This window comes from Balaenoptera ricei, chromosome 21 (assembly GCF_028023285.1).
Source record: "Balaenoptera ricei isolate mBalRic1 chromosome 21, mBalRic1.hap2, whole genome shotgun sequence".
In the NCBI taxonomy this organism is placed as follows: Eukaryota; Metazoa; Chordata; class Mammalia; order Artiodactyla; family Balaenopteridae; genus Balaenoptera; species Balaenoptera ricei.
Window position 1 is genome coordinate 8,096,313 of NC_082659.1, and position 22,923 is coordinate 8,119,235.

Consider the following 22,923-nt stretch of genomic DNA (forward strand, 5'->3'; position numbering starts at 1 on the left):
TTGGGACATGCAGGATGTGATGGACAACTGGAGGGTGGGGTCGGGTCATCTCCTTTGTAACATGGCACTACACCTTCGCCGAGCAACCCATTGAAAATAACACTGCGGAACTGAACTGAACTGTGGCACGAACATGACAACTTCCGGGCGTGCCTTCAAGCACACCTCCCTTAGGCTGGACTCAATATCGAGGCTTCAGTGTGGGGAGGATTAGAGTTCTTTGGAAGAAGGAAAAGTTCACACCTTTGAAATTTCACAGAAGAATTTTAAGGCCACAACATAGTGGGCTCATTTCTCTTCACCTCCAGAGACAAAGCTGATGCTTTATTCAAAACCACAGTAAGCTTCTAGTTCAAATCCCAGCCCGACCTTGTGCCCTCCTGCATTGAAGTTCTTTCCACAGATTAGAGCTGACAGGGTCAGTTTCACTCCTGGTCGAAGGGTCTGAGGATAACCCAGTCCAATCAGGCTGGCATTATTCACTTTAGCAGATAGAGAAGTTCTACAATCCAGCTGGTACTTAGCAGAGATGCCGGAACACGTGTTGTTCCTGCCAGCCGTCCACGCGAGGTTTATTGATGTTTCAGTCTTCTTGTTCACCTTCTGGTAGATCGCCCCTCCAGATTCAGTGCTATCGCTCACGTGAGTGTGCAGCTGGAAGTCTGCAGCCTTGTAACCCAGGGCGAAATTATTCTGTGACAGTTTGGGTTTGGCTGTGTCAAAACTCGCCTGATAGCCAGCAAGCCAACCTTCAATGGCCCACACAGCCCAGCCATAGACGGTTGGTCCAGAAAAATCTGTCAACAAAAGATATGGATTTGGCATGGTGAAAATAGATCTGAGAACCAAGTCATGTAGTGGAGTGGAATTTTCTACTTCTGGTCATGCTTACACTGATACAGGGAAAGCATCAGGCAACCTAGAGACCAAATACAAGATTTGTAACTATGGACTGACCTTCACCCAAAAGTGGAACACAGACAGTACCCTTGGGACAGAAATCTCTTTGGAGAATAAGTTGGTTGAAGGGTTGAAACTGACTCTTGATACCGTATTTGTACCGAACACAGGAAAGAAGAGTGGGAAATTGAAGGCCTCCTATAAACGGGATTGTTTCAGTCTTGGCAGTAATGTTGATATAGATTTTTCTGGACCAACCAGCTTATTTATTTTAAGCCAGTCCATAGAATAGTTTTAAGAGTCAAAATTTACATGAATAAATAGTTGCAAAGAGTCACAGAATCTTCTTGTTTTAATGCAAATGATCTGTCTTGGAGAGTGTCCCCATCATGCCTGTATTCTGATGTTACTGGGTGGAGCGCTCTCTAGATGCCTGGCCCTTTATAAATTGACCACAGGTGTGCCAGGAGTATGGAGACTCCTGTGTAGGGAAGAAGCCTGGAGTGTAGGGAAGAAGCCTGGAGTCCAGGTGTGTAAGCTCCTCAGTGTGGGGAGGGGCAGCAGGAAGGGTTTTTAAACGTTGATGCAGCAAAACAGCGACAAAGTCGATGGTAACAGATTGTAAGTTACCATCAGGTCCTTAGTAAGACCTGACCTCCTACAAATTTTCATTTCTCAAAGCTGCCATTTCCTTATCATTGAGGGGGGGTGATAAAAGCAATCATAATAGAAATAAGATTCTGTATAAAAGGCTTTTGCAAACAATAAGTGATCATCCTGACTTCTCTTATTCCTTGCCCTCCTCCCTCCCATCTTGCTCTCTGAAGACAGGCATTCCATCTAGGGAAACCTGAATTGTATGGCCCTCATTCTCGCCCCTCCATGAAGAAAAGAATTTCCCCAGTGCCCTAGTCACCATCAGTTTTGGTACATGACATTAACTAAGTCAAAAGATATCCCGTTTAGCAATCACTGCAATGTACTGCGTTCTGATATTTCCATCCATGTGCCGCGTTTCCAGCTAATTAGCATTCTCATGTGTGCACGGTTTTTCATTTCTAATTTTATCTCAAGTACCCTGTTCATATAGTCTGTCCCCTCCTCAGACACATTCACTTAAAATAAAACCACTCTCCCTTTTCGGTTACAGCACTTCTCACATGTTTATGTTGTCAACTTTCCAAGTCTTACTGTAGATGTTACTTGAGGTTGGGGGTGTCTTTTTCTTTCCCAGTATGTCAGACCCTCTTTGCCTTTGATTCCACTGCTCAGCTCTCATCCCTGGGTGCCAATGATATTTCTCGTGCTGCTCAGCCAGACTCCCGAGGCTATGGACAACAGTATGCCTAGGATGGAAAATGGAGAAAAAAATTAATTAATTAAAAAAACCCAGTGCCCAAGTGCAGTGTTCCAGGCACCGCAGGCCAACACAGAGAAGTGGTCACAGAGCTGCCTGGTGTGAATTCCCTACAGTAACTTACTTCCTCTAGTCCCATTTGGTTTATACTGCTCTAAATATCTGGCATTAGAGTTGTGATATAAATCAAGGCTTTCACAGTCACTTAAAAATCAAAAGGGGAAAAAGCCTCTAGGAACCTAATAATAGACTTCATCTACAGGCTGATTACATGACGGGTGCAAGAGTGTTCTGGAGGGGCATTCAAAACCCAAGTAGGGAACCTCAGATGAGATAAGAGAGAGAAGCCCAAGGGGACCATGGATTTCTCTGCAAAAACCCAACAGAAAAAGCTTGACACTAGGTGGCAGCAGTGCCCCATGATTGCCTTCCAAATTAAACCGGCTTTGAGGTGGGGGGGGGGGGAATATCATAATATTAACACACAGGTACAACCATATTACAAAACCAGCCCATCTTATTTGACAGCAATCTCGCACCCTCTTCATACTTAGGGTCAGAAATTTGGCATGAATCATTGTAACTCTCTGTTATGTGATCTGGCCAAAGAAAATACCCCAAGTAAATCACAGCAGAAATGGGTAGTTACTGGTATGGGCTTCCTTACTTCTCAAAGAATGGGAATCAGATAGATGTTCTGCACCCCAGAGAAAGGAGGTGGCATTAAAGACTTCAAGCAGAACCCAAGGAAGGCGACCCTCAGCCTGTAGCCTGAGTCGGTCACAATTAAGTGTAAGGGTGTTCAGTTTCACAGGTGACATTCAGCGTTGCTGACCAGGATGCTAATAAAGTCAAAATCATCCATGAGTCCCAGCCCAGGACGGTTAGATTCTGGAAACGTTTTTTAATGGCAGAAATCCTTCTTGGTGACACGAGTCATTAGGAAGAGTAGTGCAAAGACAAGACATGTTTCTCAAGAAGTCAGCTCTTTAGTTCTCCAAAGAGATCAATTGTTTTTCTGATGCACCGCTCGAGATGAACTACTGGAGCACTTAATGGGTCTTAAAAAGTGTTTTTGTTCACTTGCTGAGTTACAGGTACCATCTGGGATCTGATTTAAGACCTCAGAAGGGACAACCCTCGTCTCTACATGCCTAGTTCAGCCTAAAGAATTTGGGTTCCACTGTGAATTCCCCAGTGATTGTGCCATTCTGTCTTCTGTTCTCCCCCCCAGGGATGACTGGGGCAAAATAGGACTCGGCAAGTAGAAAACCCGGGTCATACCCAGGGCTGCAACATTCCGAGAAGCACATTTGCCCCCTCCTCCTCAGACGCTCACCTCTGTATGAGGGAGGAGAGTTTTGATGGAGGGTCCAGTTTTTCCTGGTAAGGAGAAAAAGGAGACGGAGCCTACCATGCTTTGGTGCTGAAATTTCAAGACTGTAGCCCCTCATTTCCTGGATTCACCATTGCGTTTCTATGTATCCCAGTGACCGCTGGGACAAGGGGAACCTACGAAAAAGAAGGCAGGGGTCTAAAACATTATGAATTGGTCAACCTATTTAATCTTGCAGACGAACCGACAAAACGCAGGTGGAGTGAAGCTCATGACCCGTTGCCAACAGTGGGCCCTTCACTCCACCAAGATCACCCAGCGATGTGAGGGGTGCAGCGTTTAGGACTGCTGGTGTTCTGGAATGCTTCTGGACACAGAATATAATCCTCTCTTACTAAGGTGTGGGGTTTCCCTGTTCTGGTTCCTCCAATCTGTAATGGAATTATCTAACCCTTTTTGGTCGAAACGGTGAATCCTTCAAATGACCCTTTGTAGGAAGACTAGCATTCACCTATGGTTTCTATTTTCCTATGAACCTTCCCCTGAAATGCCTTGCCTTACACATTCCCCCCAGATTGCTCGGACACCTCCTCTAGGAGTTGGGTGAAATCTGGCTCATTCTATCAACCACCGGGTTCTCTCTCTGCTCCGTTTATCTCTTTGCAGATTCAGAAAAGAAGCTCTCTTTTCTCCTCAAGTCCCTACCCGACCCATTCCGTTTTATATAGGGTTGCACCTGAAGGTGTGCCAGCACGCCATCTCTCATCACCAGACCCCACTATCAATTCTAGACACCCTTCCTGATTTTGAATTTATTCTGAACGTAGGTTTGTGCGTGATTAACCCTAAGTCAGGACATCGGAAAAGCTTTGTAGCTCCATGCCAGTCGTCATCTTGCCAAAAATGATCTCGAAATAAAGTAAATCGATGTTTATTTTCCTCCCTTGGAGTTAGAGCCTTGGTGGCTCTCATTCCCACTGGGTTTCTTTCCCAAGTTACGCAGGGGGCTTCTCTCCGGGCAGGCACGAAGAGAGATGGGCAGACGGAGGCCAGCCCCTGCCCTCGCAGCCTCCCTCTGGGTGTCGGAGTCGCCCGGTGGCCTGGCCTCTCGCGGGTGTGTGGCGCGCGTGTCCCCCGCGCGAGCGCCCAAGACTCCTTCCCCAGCCTGCGCACGGCGGCGCCGGAGGCCGAGGAGAGCGCGGCGCGGCGCGGCGCGGGGAGCCCGGGGCCCGAGGCCGGGCTCTGTCTGGGATGGCGCCGTCCCAGCCTCCTTCCCCTCTCCGTGGGTAGGGATGGTTGAGTCCGGCCGCCACGGCAGCGGCTCCTTGTGCAGCTAGCAGCCTGTCTTCTGCGCTCTCCGCCTCCCCTCCCTAGACTGGCTCTCCTCCCCTCGCGCCCCCTCCCTCCCCCCCCCCCCCCGTCCCTCCCGCAGCTCCCACTCGCTGGCTGGCTCTCCAGCTGCCTCCGCTCCGGGTCTCTCCCGGCTGCGCGCGCTCCTCTCCCCGCCTCGCCTCCTCCCGCAGCCTCGCCGCCTTGGTGCCTTCCTGCCCGGCTCGGCGGGCGCCCGGCCCCGGCCCCGGCCCGGCAGCCCGGTGTCGGCGCTCGGAGCAGCGCAGCCGTGCCTGCAGTGGTTCGGGACCCGATGCTATGAGAGCGAAGCCAGCCGGGCGCCCAGACCTGCGGGAGGCGTCGGATGCGCGGCCGGTCTGGGGACCGGGATCTTGCCCCCGGCTCGCCTTGCCCTCCGGTGATTCTCCGGCTCTGTCCGTAGTCGTGCCGTGCCTCGGAGGCGACGGGCGCGTGTGAGAAGAGCCATCGGTGTCGTGCGCGTGTGGAGTGTCTGCAGACATGACTCCGCGGAGGAAATGCAAGGCGCTGCTGGCGCTGCTGGCGCTGTGCGCGGGGCTCCTCCCCGCAGCCAAGGGTAAGGCGGGCTCGCCGGCTGCCGGGGGAGATGGGCGAACCCTCCGAGGCCCCGTTGGCGAACCAGGGGCCCGTTTGGAGGAGGGCAGGGTACCGAGTGGCCGGCCTCCGCCGGCGGCTCTCCGTCGCGGACGCCCGGGGATCGCGATGCCGGGAGGCGGCTTCCATCGCCTCTGCCCGCCCTCGTCTCCCGCGCCCCACCCCCGCCTCTCCTTCCCCCTGACTTGGGCCGAAACGAAATGTCTCTCCTCTCTCGGCGCTGGGGGCTGTTAGGGAGAAAGGAGCCAACCCCGAGTTGGGCTGAAACCGCGCCGCGGCGGGCGGTGGTGCCCCCTCGGCGATGTGGGCACAGCGGGTCCGGGTGGCTCGGTGGTTCCCGGGACGTTCTCCCCGGACCCGGAGCGGCTGGGAAAGTGGCCCGGGCCGAGGCGGCCCGGCAAGTTCTGGCCCTCTCGGGGTCCGGGCGCCACGGGCGAAGCGGCCTGCAGACCGGGCACCGCGCACCCTTCCTCCCTCTCCCTCCCACGTCCTCGGCCAGGCCGCCCCCTCCTTCCTCTCCCCGCACTTCGCTCCCTGCAAGTTGGAAGGAGCCGGCGAGGTGCGTGGAGAGAGCAGGGAGACCTGGACGGGGTTCAGCTCCAGCCACAGTCGCCTGCTCACAGGGTTCTTCCCCCCTGCCATCCCTGGTCAGGGGAAGGAGTGTCCCCGGGTCGCTCCTCGGCTTGGAGCTCCGTGAACTTGGTGTTCTCCTTGAAACGAGTTAGGAAATGTTTTCCGCCAACTAGCCTACGGGCTGCAACCTCGGGGCTGGCAGCAGCTCCTGCACTTGTCTATTCTCTGGGAAAGAAAACAAGGTCCCTCTTGATTCAGAGAGACAGGGAGAGAGAGACAGAGAAGAGAGAGAGAGGGGATATAGATGGATTTTCACATTGCAAAGTACTTGCCCCCATTTCCTCATTGTAGCCTCCTTGGATACTCCCCCCGCGCTCCGTCAATCAACACACATCGTCCCACTCCCGAAAATATCTATATAATTTTTTTCTTTTCCTTTTTAAAGGATGGAGTCAAATCATGTTTTTGTTTTTGTTTTTCTTTTTAATGGCTATTTGCTCTTTCCCATGTAAAACTCCCCTTTCCTCTCTAGATTCTTCCATCTTCTTCTCCTCCCATTTTCTATTCCTTCAGTGTTCCAGATTCAGGGGTGATTGACAAGGCGAAGGAGGACTGTCTCTGGTTCCGTAGGAAAACTCCAGATGGGCCCGGCCTGGGGCGAGATGGAGCGACGGCAGATTAGGCGTCCTCTCCACCTGCGTCCGGGGCTGGTTGAGAGCCGACAGCTCGGCACCAGCCCCTCCGGGCAAGCACTGGGGTGTCACAAAGGGGTGTCTGTGGGAATGCGCCCCACGATCCCAGGGAGCGCAAACGCAGGGTTAGTTGCTGGAGCTCAGGGTTGCTCGGGATTGGGGAGCTTCCCGAAGACACCGACCCTCCGCCCACCTGCCCGGCTTGGTCCAGCCGCCCCGCTGATGGAGCCACCGCGGAGGCACGGCCAGCCGAGCCGGGCGGGCGGGCAGCGGCCTCCGGGCGCGCTGGACTGGCTGGGCACAGAGGGCGAAGCAGGAAGGGTCGAGGGCAAAGGGGGCTGTCCCTGGCAGGTGTGCGTCTGTGTGTCGGGGGTCCCACCAAGCCCCTGCGCGGAGAGGAAACACCTGCTACGCAACTCTGCACAACTTCCCGCCCCTCTCCCCAGCGCTCCAAGCCCAGCTGGGCCCCGGCCGCCTCCCGGCCTCGGCAGGCAGCTCAGCCTCTGAGCGCACTCTCGGTTCCCCGCGGTTCCGCGCGCTCTGAGCGCCCTTCCGCTGCAATTCGCAGGGCTTGATGCGCCGAGGAGGCGGCGGCCCTGCCCGGGCTGCTTAATAATCCGCACACTTGTGTGCCGGGCGGATGCCGCCGCCGCGAGGGTGGGCCGGGCCTCTGGGCTCGGCCGGGGACGGGCCGGGGGTTGCCCTGGCCGATCCTGGGTCAACCCGGCAAGGGGCGCAAAGTCCTGGGCTCCCTGGAGGGGCAGCCGCACGGAAGACAGAGCCTCCTGCGCGCTGGGGGTCCCCGGTGCCGGCTGCAGAAGCCAAGAAGTGGAACCCAGGGTCCCGGGCCCCCTGGCGTGCGCGGTGCGAGAGTAGGGTGTGTGTGTGTGTGTATTTGCGCGTAAGGGGCCGAGAGTAGGGTGTGTGTGTGTGTATTTGCGCGTGAGGCACCGAGAGTAGGGTGTGTGTGTGTGTGTGTATTTGCGCGTAAGGGGCCGAGAGTAGGGTGTGTGTGTGTGTGTATTTGCGCGTGAGGCACCGAGAGTAGGGTGTGTGTGTGTGTGTGTGTGTGTGTATTTGCGCGTAAGGGGCCGAGAGTAGGGTGTGTGTGTGTGTATTTGCGCGTGAGGCACCGAGAGTAGGGTGTGTGTGTGTGTGTGTGTATTTGCGCGTAAGGGGCCGAGAGTAGGGTGTGTGTGTGTGTATTTGCGCGTGAGGCACCGAGAGTAGGGTGTGTGTGTGTGTGTGTGTGTGTATTTGCGCGTGAGGCACCGAGAGTAGGGTGTGTGTGTGTGTGTGTGTATTTGCGCGTGAGGCACCGAGAGTAGGGTGTGTGTGTGTGTGTATTTGCGCGTGAGGCACCGAGAGTAGGGTGTGTGTGTGTGTATTTGCGCGTGAGGCACCGAGAGTAGGGTGTGTGTGTGTGTGTGTGTGTGTATTTGCGCGTGAGGCACCGAGAGTAGGGTGTGTGTGTGTGTATTTGCGCGTGAGGCACCGAGAGTAGGGTGTGTGTGTGTGTGTGTGTATTTGCGCGTGAGGCACCGAGAGTAGGGTGTGTGTGTGTGTGTATTTGCGCGTGAGGCACCGAGAGTAGGGTGTGTGTGTGTGTATTTGCGCGTGAGGCACCGAGAGTAGGGTGTGTGTGTGTGTGTGTGTGTGTATTTGCGCGTGAGGCACCGAGAGTAGGGTGTGTGTGTGTGTGTGTGTGTGTGTGTGTATTTGCGCGTGGAGCGGCCGCGCTCCCTGCGCTGTCGCTTGGCGGAGGCTGCGGTGCCTGCGCGTAGCTCCCCATCACCCCCGGGGGGTCCGGGGCCGCGTCTCCTCCGCGCCCGCGGGGTCACGTGGGCGCGCAGGTGGCCGCGTGGGAGCGGGATGCGGGCAGGAGGCTGGGGACGCCAGCGCCGGCAAGGCCCTGCGAGCGCTCTGGCGGCTGGGGGGCGGGAGCGGGGCTCGCAGTCCCCTTGGCGAGCGAGCCCGGGTGGCCGAGGTCGGGCCTCTGCTGGGGGGCGCCCGGGCCGCAGGCGCGCGGGAGGGCTTCCCTGAGGAGGAGCGGGGAGCGCTGGGGGCAGCGCCAGCCGCCGCCGCGGGAGCCGAGCCGCGCGCGCCCAGGTGGCGGCTCCCGCGGCCGCGCCGGCGGGCGGAGAGTTTTGATGCGTGGGGCGGAATTCGTGACCTGTTTGCGAGTCGTGAGAGGCTGGAGGCGGCTGCGGTCGCGGTCATCAGAGCCCGGTACCTTCAGTACCCGGGTTGTCAGCTGTAGTTGGTTGTGCTTTCGGCCTGGGGTACCCGGGATTCCCTTGTGATACTCTTTTTCTTTTTGATTACTAACGCTGTTGTAAAGGTTGAGTCTCAAGTATACATACCTCTTTAAAAGCAGCACATTTGCAGGGACCACGGGAGGGGGAAGAAGGCTTGAAAGCCTCTACAATATTCGTCTAGTAAGTAGGTGGAATAATTCATTCCGTGAGCACTGAGATTTGCGCCCTTTATCTGCGGCTGATCTACTGCCTGTTTGGACAAAGTTTGCTTCTCAGTTGTGTTTTGCCAGTTTGTGCAGCAAGGAGAATGCAGCTATTTGCAGGCATTATTCAGAAAGTGTCCTAAAAAGAGGCACATATAATAGTAGCCCTATGGGTCTCACCGTAGGAAGCCTGGGAGAGAAAGGTGGAGTGTTTCTCAAAATCCCTGATTCTGAAATTCACCAACCCACCCAGCAAAGAGATTTAAGTATGCCTTGCCAAATTTCCACAGAAACCCTACAAGGAGAGAGAGGGAAGGAGGGAGCCGGGGGGAGAGAGAGAGAGGTGTTTCCCAAACCTGCCAACTTCTATGTGAGTTACCTCAATTCTCATCACCAGGAAGGATGCTAAGACCTTTCATTTGCTGGCCAGGATCCTGATGGCTGGGCCACTGCACACATATGTATATATATACTCTCTCCTGGGGGAGACAGGAACTCCTGTGAATAAGTGGCTTTCGAGGGCAACCCCTGATCACTAAAAAGGCAGGCCATCTAAAAGGAAGTTAATGTTTCTGCATTCATGATCTGCTTAGCAAATCACATTTATTTTTTATTGAGTTGTCAAAGGATTCTGGTTTTTTTTGTTTGTTTGTTTTTTCTTTTCCAGTTTATAACTCTTCAGCCCATAGCGCTAGTGCTTCTGGAGCACCTATATAATTCTTCATTAGGGATTTTAAGTCCTTAAAAAGGTAAGCAAAGGAGAGGCTTTCTTCCTAAGTGACAGGTTTTGTAAACTTGACTAGTAGGACAGTGAGGTCTCATTAAACAAGTCCCGAGGAGCCAATAGCAGGTAGTAAGTGGTAGTAGAATTCCCTCAGGTCTCAAGAATCTCTGCAAACACAGACCTTGAAAGGAAAGGGAATCACTATTTTGATATTGGCTTTCAGCTGGCCAGTCCTGCTTGATGAGAAGAAGGCCAGAACTACAGTTGAAAGTTCGTACAGGGACTTCCCTGGTGGTCCAGTGGTAAAGAATCTGTCTTATAATGCAGGGGACTCAGGTCCGATCCCTGATCAGGGAACTAAGGTCCCACATGCCGCAGGGCTACTAAGCCAGCATGCCACAACTACTGAAAAATAGAAGGAAAGTCCATACAGGCAGAAGCAGCTCCTCCTGGGGGCAATGCTTCCTTAGTCTCCAGTTTTTTGTCTCAAACAAACGCCAACAGGGCTTTGAAAATGTCAAGAAAATGGTTCTGCTTCCTTTAAGAAACAGATAAACAAAGGCTCCGTGGCAGGTTAGCGCTCATTGCAGAGGAAATAGCAAATCCAGTGTAGACATTTCTAAGCTGTCAAAATGCAAATGGCATATTAAATACTCTGTGCTCTACGGAATTCTAAGTGGGCCTCTTTCTGCTGAGCTCACAGTGAAAATAAGCCACTAGGACTTGCATACGTGCGATTTAAACTTCACATTCCCTTTAGCCTTTTCTATTTCTCTGGTGAGGTTCATTTCTCTCTGGAATTAAGAAGTTGATTGGGTACTCCTTGCATAGAGTAGATGACAAAGCTATGTTGTCTTTTAATTTTATTTGTTTAGCTAATACATCAGAAGAAGACATCTGAGTTAAAGGTATAGATATTGTACGGCCTACGGTATTTGCGTCCTTGGGTTACCTGGTCATATTTAAAAGCCTGTTGGTCCCTGTGCCGCTGGAGTAGGAAGCTGGATTACTGGACCAGTAGTGGTAACTGATAGAATCAAACCAGTTTCACTTTGCAGTCAGGCCACCATGGAGACCAGACATGGATAATGTTTGAAACAGGAGGATTGGCTGGATGTGCCATCTGGGGCAAAGAAATTGACACTTTGGCTGGGCTGAAAATAACTGATCCTAAAGGAAATCAACCCCTTGAGCTTGTCTTCAGTTGCATGGCCACTGGGCTTAGCTCACTGGGTGTCCATTTCAGGACCACCTGTGAGTATGAAAATCAGATAATCATATTTAGGTATTTGCCTAAGTGCAAGGAAATAAGTCTCTTGTACAGTGATGTTAAGATGATCTTAAATGACCTTTGACTAATTAATCTGTCCATATGTAGGGTGGAATTTAGGCCCAAGTATGCAAGTGGATAAGTACCAGAATTAAAATCCCATTATAGAAAAAAAGAATAGAAGAAAAATTTTTCATTGAACTGGTTAAAACTGACTGTAGCAGCTTTATGGAAATAATGCATACCGTGTGGTCCTCCTCTCCCCCCCACAGATCAACCTCTTTGGATGCAGAGTATGAAACACTTTTTTCTTTTCTTTTCATTTTTGAATTTAGCTGCAATTTCCTTAAACCGTTTATACCAACCCCTAGTTTGGAGGAGAGGAAATGCCCTCAGTGGTCTAAGGAGGCTGCACGGTCTGTCTTTAGTCTTGAACATCTTTGTTCTAGGTGCAGGAGATTTCATCATCGCTAGGCACACTGTCTCATTTAGCAAAACCTCCTTCTGCATATGCTGGAAACATTCTACTTAGGAATAACATTACAACAAATTAACTTGATTTAGAGTCACTGTTACTTTGACCCACTATATGTATCTCTTGCTAAAACTTCTTTGGTGAATGAAAAACATGCAGGCGTGGACATGTATTAAAAATAACTACTGTATCTTTTATGCTTCTAATACATTTTGCAATTTATTGGTTGAAATCCTCCTGCTTTATTTTGCACTAGTTTTAGCTCGGGGAAAGCTATAAAAGGGAAAGGGATATTTCACGATTGTCATTCTTTGCAAATATAAGTAGAATAAAAGTGATACTTCCATCTTAATGCTTATAATCTTAATGTGATTTTGCCCTATTGTCTGGAAAGCCAGAAGTCATGAATAATGCTTTGTGATTTAAAAATTATCCTTGTTACTAACATGAGATCAAGGGAGATAGAGGCATGAAAGAATCTCATTGGTACTACTACTTCCCAGTTTTTTTCACAAATGAGTCACTTTTAGGATATTATTGCAACCAGAGATTTAAATTACATAAAATATTACCCTGATTCTAAGCACCTTTATTCATTTATTTTCGGGTTGTGTGTGTTTTGTTTCACCTCAGTAAGATCCAAGAAAACCTCATGTGGCATGTTGGATTAATGTAAATCCAACTGTCTGCCTGATTTATCCAGATAATTTTAAGCCACATGAGTCCCAGTGGAATCAGAGCAGCTTTTGAGGACATCAAGCATTTCTCCAATGTATGTTTTGGGTACTAAACATGTTACCTTTATCGTAGTAGATGTTGGCATTGTGGCCTTGATGCCGAGTTTTTGAATAATCTTTTGCAAACTTTGTGTGCATAGTAATCACTTGAGGCCTTGTTTCAATGCAAATCCCAAGGCTTCTCCCTCAGGTGATTCTCAATAGTAGTTTTGGGTGGTGTCAGAGATCTATCTTTCTATCTGTCTATTTATCTATCTTTCTATCTGTCTATCTCGACCTCCCTTTCAATGAGTCCTCAAAATCTAATAACCTCTTCACGTAGACTTCACAGGCTAATTAGCCCACCCTGATTTCATGACAAATAATACTATATTATGAAACTGTGCAATTATTTCAGAAGATTTCTTCTTTATCATTAGTGCCCCCATTATCAGTGTTCATCATTCTAGGCTGTTTAATCTTTTTTTTTTTTTTTTTAATGGTTTTGCAGCAAAGCTGAGATTCAAGTTCCTTGTCTGTAGTGTTTATATTATGGAATGACTTCAAGGGATAATTGTACTCTTTCATATAAAAATGCCGTACGAATAAATTATTTTTTTTTCTTTTACTGTTTAGTATACTCTGATATGATTAGTGTTACAGAAGAAGGAGCTAAGTGTTAGATTAAAATTAGAATTATTTGGGGAGTGATCTCTAATGAATTAAAGCCTTTGAAATTAATTGTGAATTCTAAGCAGTCCTTTTCCAGATGCCTGGTGAATCTCTGTGCCTTTCTTCACAGAAACTTACTTATTTCTCCTCTTGTTTTTAAGAGAAAGTGTCTTTATTGATCTTTTACAAGTGAGTAATTGTCTACGTGAAGTTGAGAGTCATGTAAAATATATGGTGGGCTCTCGCCATTCCTGTTCCTATAAAATTCCGCACCCTTGACCCGAGTTCTTAAAACCAGAGAACTCTCTGAGTGAATTTTCACTTCCTTTTTCTATCAGTAAATGGATAATCAGCACCACAGACCTTTGACTTTTATGCAAATAGAGAATCTTCAGAGATACAGAAAGTTAAACACAGCTCCTTCTTAGGAAAATGGATTCTCCTGGGCTTAAGGATATTCACTTTTCTTTCAAAGAATGAACCAGAGTGTGTTCAAAGGCTGTCAACAATTTTTGTCTCCTTGTTTCAGACTTTTTTTGTGTGTGGTTAGAAAAGTGATGTACTTTGATGTATAATACAGCTGTGGATAGTTAAGACTTGCAGGGTGTGATTGACACTTCGTACATAATAGAGGAGGGACCCTGACAACATAAGAAGGGTCACATTTTTACAAGAAATTAACAAAATGGAGCAGATACTTCCCTTCTTGCGCTAGAAATGTAAATTTCTTCGGCATCAATCTTGCCTTCCTATCCATCTCATTCTTGTTCTCCTTTCTTTCAAAATATAATTATTGTGAACAATTTAAGTCAAATCCAGCCATTGGAGTTTTCTCTTTTTTATGGTGCTGGCTCTAGAAATGAGGTTGCAGTTTATGTGTGGGCTACCTGCTCAGTAGGGTGCTCCCTTTTAGATGGAAACAATATGACATTTTCTAAATATAAATCCTTATACTTTAAAAAATTTTTTGTAGATAACATCAAGAGAAAGTCAAGTGGGAAAAATCATCTCATTATTACACTTAAGCATCTAGAAGGAGCTGCTATCATTTGAGGGAAATGTATGTTTCTAGTCAACTACTGTGCTTAGCAATGAAGACCTAGGGGCCAGAGAAGAGATTTGGGAAGTCTAGACTCTTAAATAGGTTTATAGTCACCCTTTGGCTCACTTGAAGCGTCCCAGCAGGTGGCCACTAGAATCACTCAAGTCAGTATCACTGGAATTCACAAGTACTTGCTATTTACCTACACACTTTAACAAAGAAGACTGAATCTGTGACGCCCCTCCTGGAGCTTACATCCTTCAAAACAGAAGCAACAACAAAACTAAAATAGCTTGACTTTTATTAGCGTTTATACAAATATTAGACTGTGTCAGAGACATTAAAGCTCATGCGGATGTTGGAGAGGAGTTTGCATAAGAGGTGAGATCTTGATACAGCCTCTCAAAGAGTGGAGGAGAAAGAACAGGGACAAAAGGAGTGGGAAAGAAGGTGAGTGAGAACCGGCCCTGAGGAAGTACAGCCAGACACCGCCCCCCACACTTTTTTTAAAGCCCAGCGAGGACCAGGTTAAGTGTTGAGCGTGTCGATGAACCTATAAATATTGATGCTTGATGGAAGACTCCTCAGAAATTCTTCTGTGGGTCCTTAAAGCTAAAAGACCAAATGTGAAGGCATGTAAACTACTGTCCTAAGACTATTTCCTGAAATAGGAAAATATACATCTTTTTCTTGGCCTTCCCTCCTCCTTCCCTCACGCAGCCAGTGGGTCAGACCCTACCCTTCTTTGGCTGGGAATCTATTTCTTGGAAACGGGAATTTTTGTTACCTTAAACATCTTTCCCCCGCCAAGTTCCAGGATTGTTGGTGTAACTGTCATGTTTTGTTGTAATGACCTCCAGAATGTAATACAAACAGAACATTGGGTAGGGAAAAAAGCGCTTTTTGGTTTACTGGCAGTGTGTTTTGGCATCCTAAGTACTATATGTACTTGTGCAGAATACAGCGTGTTTCCCCCAAACTGACTTTCAGAGTGTTTCATAATCCGGCTTCATCTCTCACGCTCTGTCTCTATGCTTCCTCCTGGTGACTCCAACTTCAGCTAAATCAGTTTAATGCACATCCTGAAATGCACCTTGATTCCATTTATCCCAAGCCTAGCAGCTTGAGTCTGCTTCTACTTACCTCTCCCGTAAGCCAGTCACCCAATCGCTCCTTCATCTGAATTTCTTTGTTACTTACTGTGTTTCACGATGATCTTTCATAAGATTGTAAATTGAAAGTTTAGGATCTTCTAAAACAAAACAAACAAACAAGAACATTGCTGGTTTTGTTTCCGTTTGTTTATATCATTCTTACTTCATAGATTTTTTTTTATTGAAATATAGTTGATTTACAATGTTGTGTTAGTTTCCAGTGTACAGCAAAGTGATACTTCATAGATCTTAACATTTGGAGAATCGAAAGACATTCTTGGAACTGTCACACTGTCATCATGCTTCCTTATACGTTCACTATTCCTTCAGTGAATAAACAACTGTTCTCATATACCTGATTCTCTCCATTTTTTTGTGAGTCAAATTAATGTGTTGAAAATATTTTGTGAAAGGACTCATAGGAAAGAGATGACCAATGGAAGGTATCAGTAATGATTTTTTCAGGTCACTGTGCATGATTTATTTATTCACATACCTAAGCTAGAACATGTCAAAATAATTAGCTTTGAAACACTATATCCAAGTTATTATTTTGCCACCCTTATTTGATTCATTCATGTTTCTTTCTCATAATTGTTTCTCTTTGTATACAAAGTAAGGTATCTGGGCTGTTTGCAATTTTTCTTCTTCTAGTGATAATAATTTAATGATATTAGAGCGTGTTCAGATATGTCAACCTACAATTGTCATTTTGATCTTCATGGCTATTTTCTCTCTCTGCTTTTTAATTTAAAAGAATTATATAAGAGGATTACAGAACAAAGAAGAACTAATCTCTTTCTTTTACCACTGCAATTACAAAATTACTTTCCCAGTGTTCTCTAGTGGCAACAAGACAAATAGAAGAGACATGGTGTCAGGGTATTTAAAAAATGAGGGGTATTCTGACCCGAAAGTACCAAAACTACAGCCACGCCAAACTTGGGGGTATGATTTATAGCTCCTGGCACATGTGTTTTTCTTTCAATTTTGTGATGGATGGACAATAAGAGGCCTTTTAAAAAACAGTTGTGATAAAAATAATATGAAGTGTTACATGACAAAGTGAAGTGATGATGGGTTTTCTTTTATATGTACGAACAAAACCTGTGAGAAGGAAAAAAAGTACATAAATTGGAGATCTTGCGTCATTTATTTTAAACCTTAAAATCGGAAAAAGAGGTTTGAGCCACTTTTTTTTAATGCCTTTTAGTGAGTGTTCATTCTTTGTCCCAAATTAAGGAGGAATCGAGTCAGAAAGTGGAAGGTATTCATAGCAAGATCATGTTATGTTGTCCTCTGTTCCCCACTTTTATCCTCCCTGCCGGACCAGACATCACCAGGAACAGTTAAGAGCTAGAAAATCGAGCTGTGAAGGACGATTGGAGGAGGAGTCTTCCTTCTCAACACTGTCTGTATCAGCAAGCTATTGCTATGTAACATTATTACCGCAACCCAGAAGCTTAAAATAGCACAGAGATAGGATTATAGTTTCTCTGTGTGGGTGTCTGTGTACAGAGTAGCTGGGTCACACGCCCTCTGCCTCTGATCTGACAAGGCTGTAATCAAGGTGTTGGCTGGGACTTTAGTCTAACCTGAAGCTCAGCTGGGGAAGGACCCAGTCCTGAGATGACTCAGGTGGCTGGCGGAATTCCATTCCTTGTGGTTGTAGGACTGAGAGCTTAAGTTTATTGCTGGCCATTGGCCAGAGCTCACCCTCAGTTCCTTGAGAGGCCGTCATGGTTCCTTGCCTCATGGGGCTTCCCAGCATGGCTCAAAGCCAGAGAAAGAGAGAGACTCCAGCAAGTAGGGTGCTACGGCATTATATGTAATCATATGATCATGGACACGCGAGCATGTGTAGCCCATCACTTTTTCCATTATTCTATTGGTTAGAAGTAAGACCCAGGTCCTGCCCACCTCAAGGGGCAGGGAACTGTACAGGACATAAACATCAGGAGGCAGGGATTGTGGAGACCACCCTAAGAGTCTGTGCACCATGGTGTCCTAGAAATATATTGATATAGAAAGAGCATCATTCAGTCAATAAGCAAATGGCCAAGGACCTGATTAAAAATGGGCAACAAATATAAATATTTTATAGAAAGAACAAACATAAATGATAAATGTAGGAAAAGAACCCTAAACTTATTATTGATCAAAATAACATTGAAAAATGAATGTTATATTTTCCCCAATGCATTTGTAAAACTATACTTGGTATATCACATGTTAGCAAGTACATAGAGAAATCACTTCCATACACTATTGTTGTATATCTAGAAAAATTTAAGGAGGAGATAATTTGGCCATACCAATCACAATTCTAAAGTGGCAGATATTTTAGCCCAGAAATGTGATACATCCTTCAGCAATATATGCATATTCATTTTAGCTCTCTCTCTGATAGTGAAAAATTAGAGCTTAAATGTCAGTCATCCTAAAATAGCTAAATAAATTGTTCTATAGCACACTGTGTTGCCTTTACGAAAGCATGTCCATGATAAAGGATTAAGTTGAAAATTCAAAATAGTATGTATATGCCATTCCCATTTTCATGTAGGGAAAAGTCAAGTTACTTCTTTACACATGTAAAAAGATCTGAAAAGATGCACACATTATAGCATTGGCGTTTAAGTGTCGTTTGACTTTTTTGGGTAACTATGTCAGACTTCTCTAAATAAAATAATAGTTCTTAAATTGAAAAGAATTACCTTGGAGGGGGGAGACAAGTAGCTTTTATCAGATCATGCTGATGAGCAGAGATAGATTATAAGATTTTTGAACTTGAAGTGACTTTCAGGTTTATAAGTCCACTCTCTTTTGCTTGTGTCCAGAGAACTTGTGTCTTGCACAGATTCATAGGGGAAACTAAGGCAGAACTGAGTCTAAGCGAACACTCCTCCCATGGGAGCCCACATGCCTCTTGGTGACCCAACTCTCCATCTCCCCCACCCCCGCCATCCCCCTGGTGTAAGTACAGCAGCAGCACTGAGTAATAATCTCCTGACATGATCGTCCGTGAGGACAGTGTGGCTAGGAATGTTCTAGGCTTAAACTAAAAACCTGATATGATCCTAGCAGCTAGAGAAGCACAGCATTCAACCTTCATACTCCTGAGATGGTCCAGAACCACTGGGGGCACTGCAGGACCCTCAGTAAGATGGAAACATGTTAAAAGATTTAGCTACTTTGTTAAATAGTTACCTGCCATAATTTTTTTTAGGTCAGGAAAAACACAGTGCCACAATGTCACCTAGCTGGTGCTCCCTTTGTGTCCATAGTTAATATATTTTCTATCAACGATCATTTGGAGGACACATTTGTCGTGGAAGAATATTTAATTCCGAAGAGCTCAACACTTGAAATTCCACTACACTGAAATCTTTTATTTATTGGAACTGCTCCAATTAGTACAATTAGACAGTTGCCTGTTTGCATTTCTTAATGATTAGAAGCACTTGAATCCTGAAATCACTCCACGGAAGTGAGAACCAGTTCATTTTTTCGATTGACCATTAATGTCGGAGGATAGAAATTGTCTTAAGTTTTTATGTGCTCAGGGTACCATTTTGGACAGGATATACAGAAATGCTGTGTTTTATGTGTCTGACAGCATTCTCCAGGCAGCTAAACAGTTAGGGTTCAGTCTCCATATCTGCCCCTAGTAGTATATGCCTTAAAGGACATAAAACTCTCTCATACACTGTATCCTCATCTTTGCACAGAGCTGTTAACTGGACTTTAATAAGGATTCGATGAATGAGCACAGATGAAAAGCTTAGAACGGTACCTGGCAGTTACTAATCTAAAGTAAATGGTACAACTATTTTATTATGGCAACTAAAATATTAGACTGTCAATTCTAGTTATGGCCACAGAAGTAACATTGGGGAAAGCCCAGTTTTGCTGGAGAGAAATTATTTGTAAGTGGAGATTAATAATTTAATAATTACATTTGTATGTGAGTGTCTTATATTTTTATAAGAATCATCCTGATACTAGTTTCTACAATTCTTTGGGATGTTCAGGATACTTTTACATTCGCTACTTCATTGACAGATTAAAAAAAAATATATCGATTGCTCAGTAAGGTCAAGTGATAATCGGATCCCCGTCATGATTTGGCCTCATGCCTCACATTTGGGTTGAAAAACGTTAAATGCTCAGTACAGTCACTTTGAAGAAATGTGTTTTAAAGTCATTTATGACCAGGAAGCCTTGACATTTGAAGTGACCATGAGAGAAACAATAAAAGAAAAGAGTAGAAAACTTTTTAAAATAGCATTATCTGAAGGCTCATTGGCTGTATTCTTGACACCATGCGATGCTTTTATATTCTGAAAGAGTTTGTATATTTTTTCTAACTGCATAGTTTTTCCTAAGAAAAGTATCTGAGGTTACTTTTACAAAGAGAATTTGAAATACTGCACCTTGCCAAGTAAGCCTTGTGAAAAGCCTACGTAGGTGAGGTCTTTGCTAGGCGGCGTAGTAAACATTACCTTTTCTGAACATGAAGGACAATCAGTGGAATTGGAGAGTCTGGAAGATTACAGTGTGTAAAATTGTTAGGGCCCTGTTCATTGACTTAAACTCAAACCCCTTCTATAAAGATGGAGCAGTCAGTAGCGCCAGGACAGTCAGGCTCTGGCCCTTTCCTTCTGGTCTAGGCTTCCCAGTTTACCCAGTTTAGGGTCTCATCACTTAAGTGTGATTGACCATTGAATTGAAAATCTGCCATACCTCCTCCTCCTGCTCTAGGTCTGAATACCTGTGTTGAATATTCAAAGGTAGAGTCTGTCAACAAAAATAATCAATAAGCAGTCAATAATAAGAATAGAAAAGAGTTTTATTTGAGCCAAACTGAGGACTATAGCCCGGAAACCAGCTTCCCAGATAATGCTGAGGAACTGCTCCAGAGAAGCAGGCTTTTCAGCACAATTTCATGTCTTGTCAGAGCAAAGCACATTAAACAAGTCAGGGATACATTGCTTCAAGTTTTCAAAAAGAACAAAAAACAAACAAACAATCAGCCTGTACACAGTCAGTATGGCTTTGGCTCCTGGGAAGGGAATCTTATCATTGAAGAATCGGCATTGGCCTCCCAAGAAGGAAGGCATTTCATCTTTATTTTTAACATGGACATTCTTTACTTCTGGTCAATGAAGTTATTATTTAATTATCTTCTTTAATAATGAAAGCAGGTGTACAATGTATGTCTGATAGACCGCAAACGGGCTGTTCTAGTCAGCACCAAATTCAAGTTAACCCATATATAAGCGAGAATAACTTCCCCACACCTTGATATGTGAACATTTCTTCTATCAAGTCCCTACGTGTGAAAGCCCCAGTTAGAGTGACTCAGGTCCGTTCTGCATGGTGGTCTGTCCAGCGTCACGTGATCAAGACTTTCAGAACAGGCAGCCCAGGACCCCAGTGGCCGATAGCAAAACACGAACTCTTCAGACTCAAGGGGGCCCAGTCTGCTATCCAAGGGACCGTCCGTCTCTCCCCATCCAAAGTGGCCAATTGCAGCCAACATCGAAACCTGCCGACTCAGACACTCTGTAGGGCCTGCAGAAGAGGAAGGGGAGGCCTTGGTGCTGGGGACTCGGTGAACTTGGGAGCGAGTGGGTGGATTAAGTACTGAAAGGTTGCTCAGCCGGTTCCTGGCAGGCCAGGCCTCTGTGTCCTCAGGTGGGGTCCTGCCTCAGGCCCCCTGCTTTCATGCCCACTGCATCTTCTCCAGTGAAAGCTAACTCGGCAGCAGTAGAACCTGTGCTTCTGCAACTTAGTTTTAAATGGAGTCTGTTACAGAGACACCCATTCAACATTTCTCCAGCAAGCGTGACTCCAGACCTAGGTTCTGCCTGTCACATGGGGCAGTAGCTTTGCGAGGGTGTACATCAACAGAGTGATTTCAGTGAGACCCACCTGAACGTGGTCTTGAGTGAGGTGCTGTCTGGGTGATCTTCTCAGGAGCTCTGGGAATTTAAGTTTTTAGGCCACTTTTAGAGCCCAGGAAAGAGAAGACCTTGTTCCCCAGTGTGCAGGAGACCAGGAGTATGTACTCACCACTCACACACACACCGGTTTCCTTTAGCTTGAAACCCTTTGGCCTCTGCCACAGGATTAACTGCTAAATGAGCTTGTGCTGAGCAGTGCTGTGTTTTGAATGATGATGAAACTTCTCACCTTGCTTCAGAGAGTAGAACTTCACGTTCTAATCTGATTTTTGCAGAATAACTCATATTCTATTTGGCTATTCTTGAAGGAGCTATGTCATCGATTAATTTTTTTTCTAGATAGAAAATAGTTAACAAAAGTATAAATCTAATGATGAACAATTATATAGAAAGACTAAGAACCAGTGGTTGAGGAAGACATGGTCCATGTAGAGAATCGCACCAATATGACTGTTGGTAGTAAAATTTGTATAAAAACGAGCACTTCACCAGCACTTACCATGGCCAGTTCTCATGCATATGAGAGACATCTGACAAATTTCAGTATTTGGAGAAAAAGGCAACAACAGATGCCCTGATTCCACCACTTCAGAAAACACTGGATCCCCCTGTGGGTCTTCTTTGCTTATTGCTGACTAGTGACATGTCTCAGCATATCTTTAAGCACTATTGCACTAAAGCGGCACTTACTTTAATAAATATTTGATAAAGAAAGAGGCCAGTGGAAGGAGTAGATGTGTAACATACCTACCATATCCAATTTATTCCTAAAATGACACATTTCCAACAAGTGCATGCTGGGCTGAGCGTGGGGATGGCGTTATTCAAACAGATAGTTCTGAAGCAAAATACCATCTTAGCTTGTGTAGGATGGAGGTGCATAGTTGTAGGTAAATTTCAACACATGGTGCATTTGTTTTAAAGCTATTTTTAATATTTTTTAAATTGAAGTATAGTTTATTTACAGTGTTGTGTTAATTTCTGCTGTGAAATTAATAAAGCAAAGTGATTCAGTTATACATATATATATATATTCTTTTTTAAAATATTCTTTTCTATTATGGTTTATCACAGGATATTGACTATAGTTTTCTGTGTAAAGCTATTTTTAGATTATTGGATTCTTTTGGACAAGGTAAAAATATCAGTCCAAAGAATTTTATACATATTGAACTTTATGCATGCAGAGAGCTAAAAACAATATGTAATACTAGAGGGGCAGTATGAAATCATTCTGTATGTTTTTAATAAAATTATATTCAAGAACAAATTGCTGTTTTTGCATTTTGTTAAGATGCCTTCACTAATTTAGTGCAGTATGTAAATAGAGGAGGACATCTTTTAAGACATTTGAAAGTAAGACAAGGAATAAACAACTTTTGAGGTAGTTACCCATATACTTGTAGATACATTGTTAGAGAAAAAGAAACCATGATTTGCGATAGCCCCATAATAATTATAAACCAATTTTAGACCCTTATCTAGGAAGTTATTACCTGCAACTGAACAAAAGCTCCATTCCAAACTAGAAAGGCATACCTGTCCACTATACAAGGATTCCTTTTTCAATCAGATTTTCTCATAGTAAATAAAATTGTTTTCTTTTGGAGATAGCCAATCTGA

General features: G+C 45.8%; 2 protein-coding genes across 2 annotated transcripts in view; one reads left to right on the forward strand and one right to left on the reverse strand.

The window, feature by feature from the left end:
• Positions 1-298: 298 nt before the first annotated feature.
• Positions 299-5,443, reverse strand: LOC132356732 (voltage-dependent anion-selective channel protein 3-like). The gene is made up of 3 exons (XM_059909811.1): positions 5,271-5,443; positions 2,092-2,246; positions 299-797 (listed from the first exon to the last, which is right to left on the reverse strand). Exons 1-3 carry the CDS (start codon positions 5,441-5,443, stop codon positions 325-327), a joined length of 801 nt encoding a protein of 266 aa, XP_059765794.1. The 3' UTR covers positions 299-324.
• The window catches only part of CSMD1 (CUB and Sushi multiple domains 1), a 1,821,295-nt gene continuing 1,803,813 nt past the window's right edge, over positions 5,442-22,923 (forward strand). Inside the window, exon 1 of the mRNA XM_059909813.1 lies at positions 5,442-5,517. Coding sequence (XP_059765796.1) covers positions 5,442-5,517 — 76 coding nt within the window. The remainder of the gene's footprint in view (positions 5,518-22,923) is intronic.

What these genes read in the sequence shown, in the direction of transcription:
- LOC132356732 (XM_059909811.1), bottom strand. Translation starts at nt 5,443, where the DNA reads ATGTCTGCAGACACTCCACACGCGCACGACACCGATGGCTCTTCTCAC. An exon ending in GCATCCGACGCCTCCCGCAG is followed by an intron (nt 2,247 to 5,270) that starts GTCTGGGCGCCC and finishes TTTCCATCCTAG; the next exon opens with GCATACTGTTGTCCATAGCC. An exon ending in AACCTCAAGTAACATCTACA is followed by an intron (nt 798 to 2,091) that starts GTAAGACTTGGA and finishes TTTTGTTGACAG; the next exon opens with ATTTTTCTGGACCAACCGTC.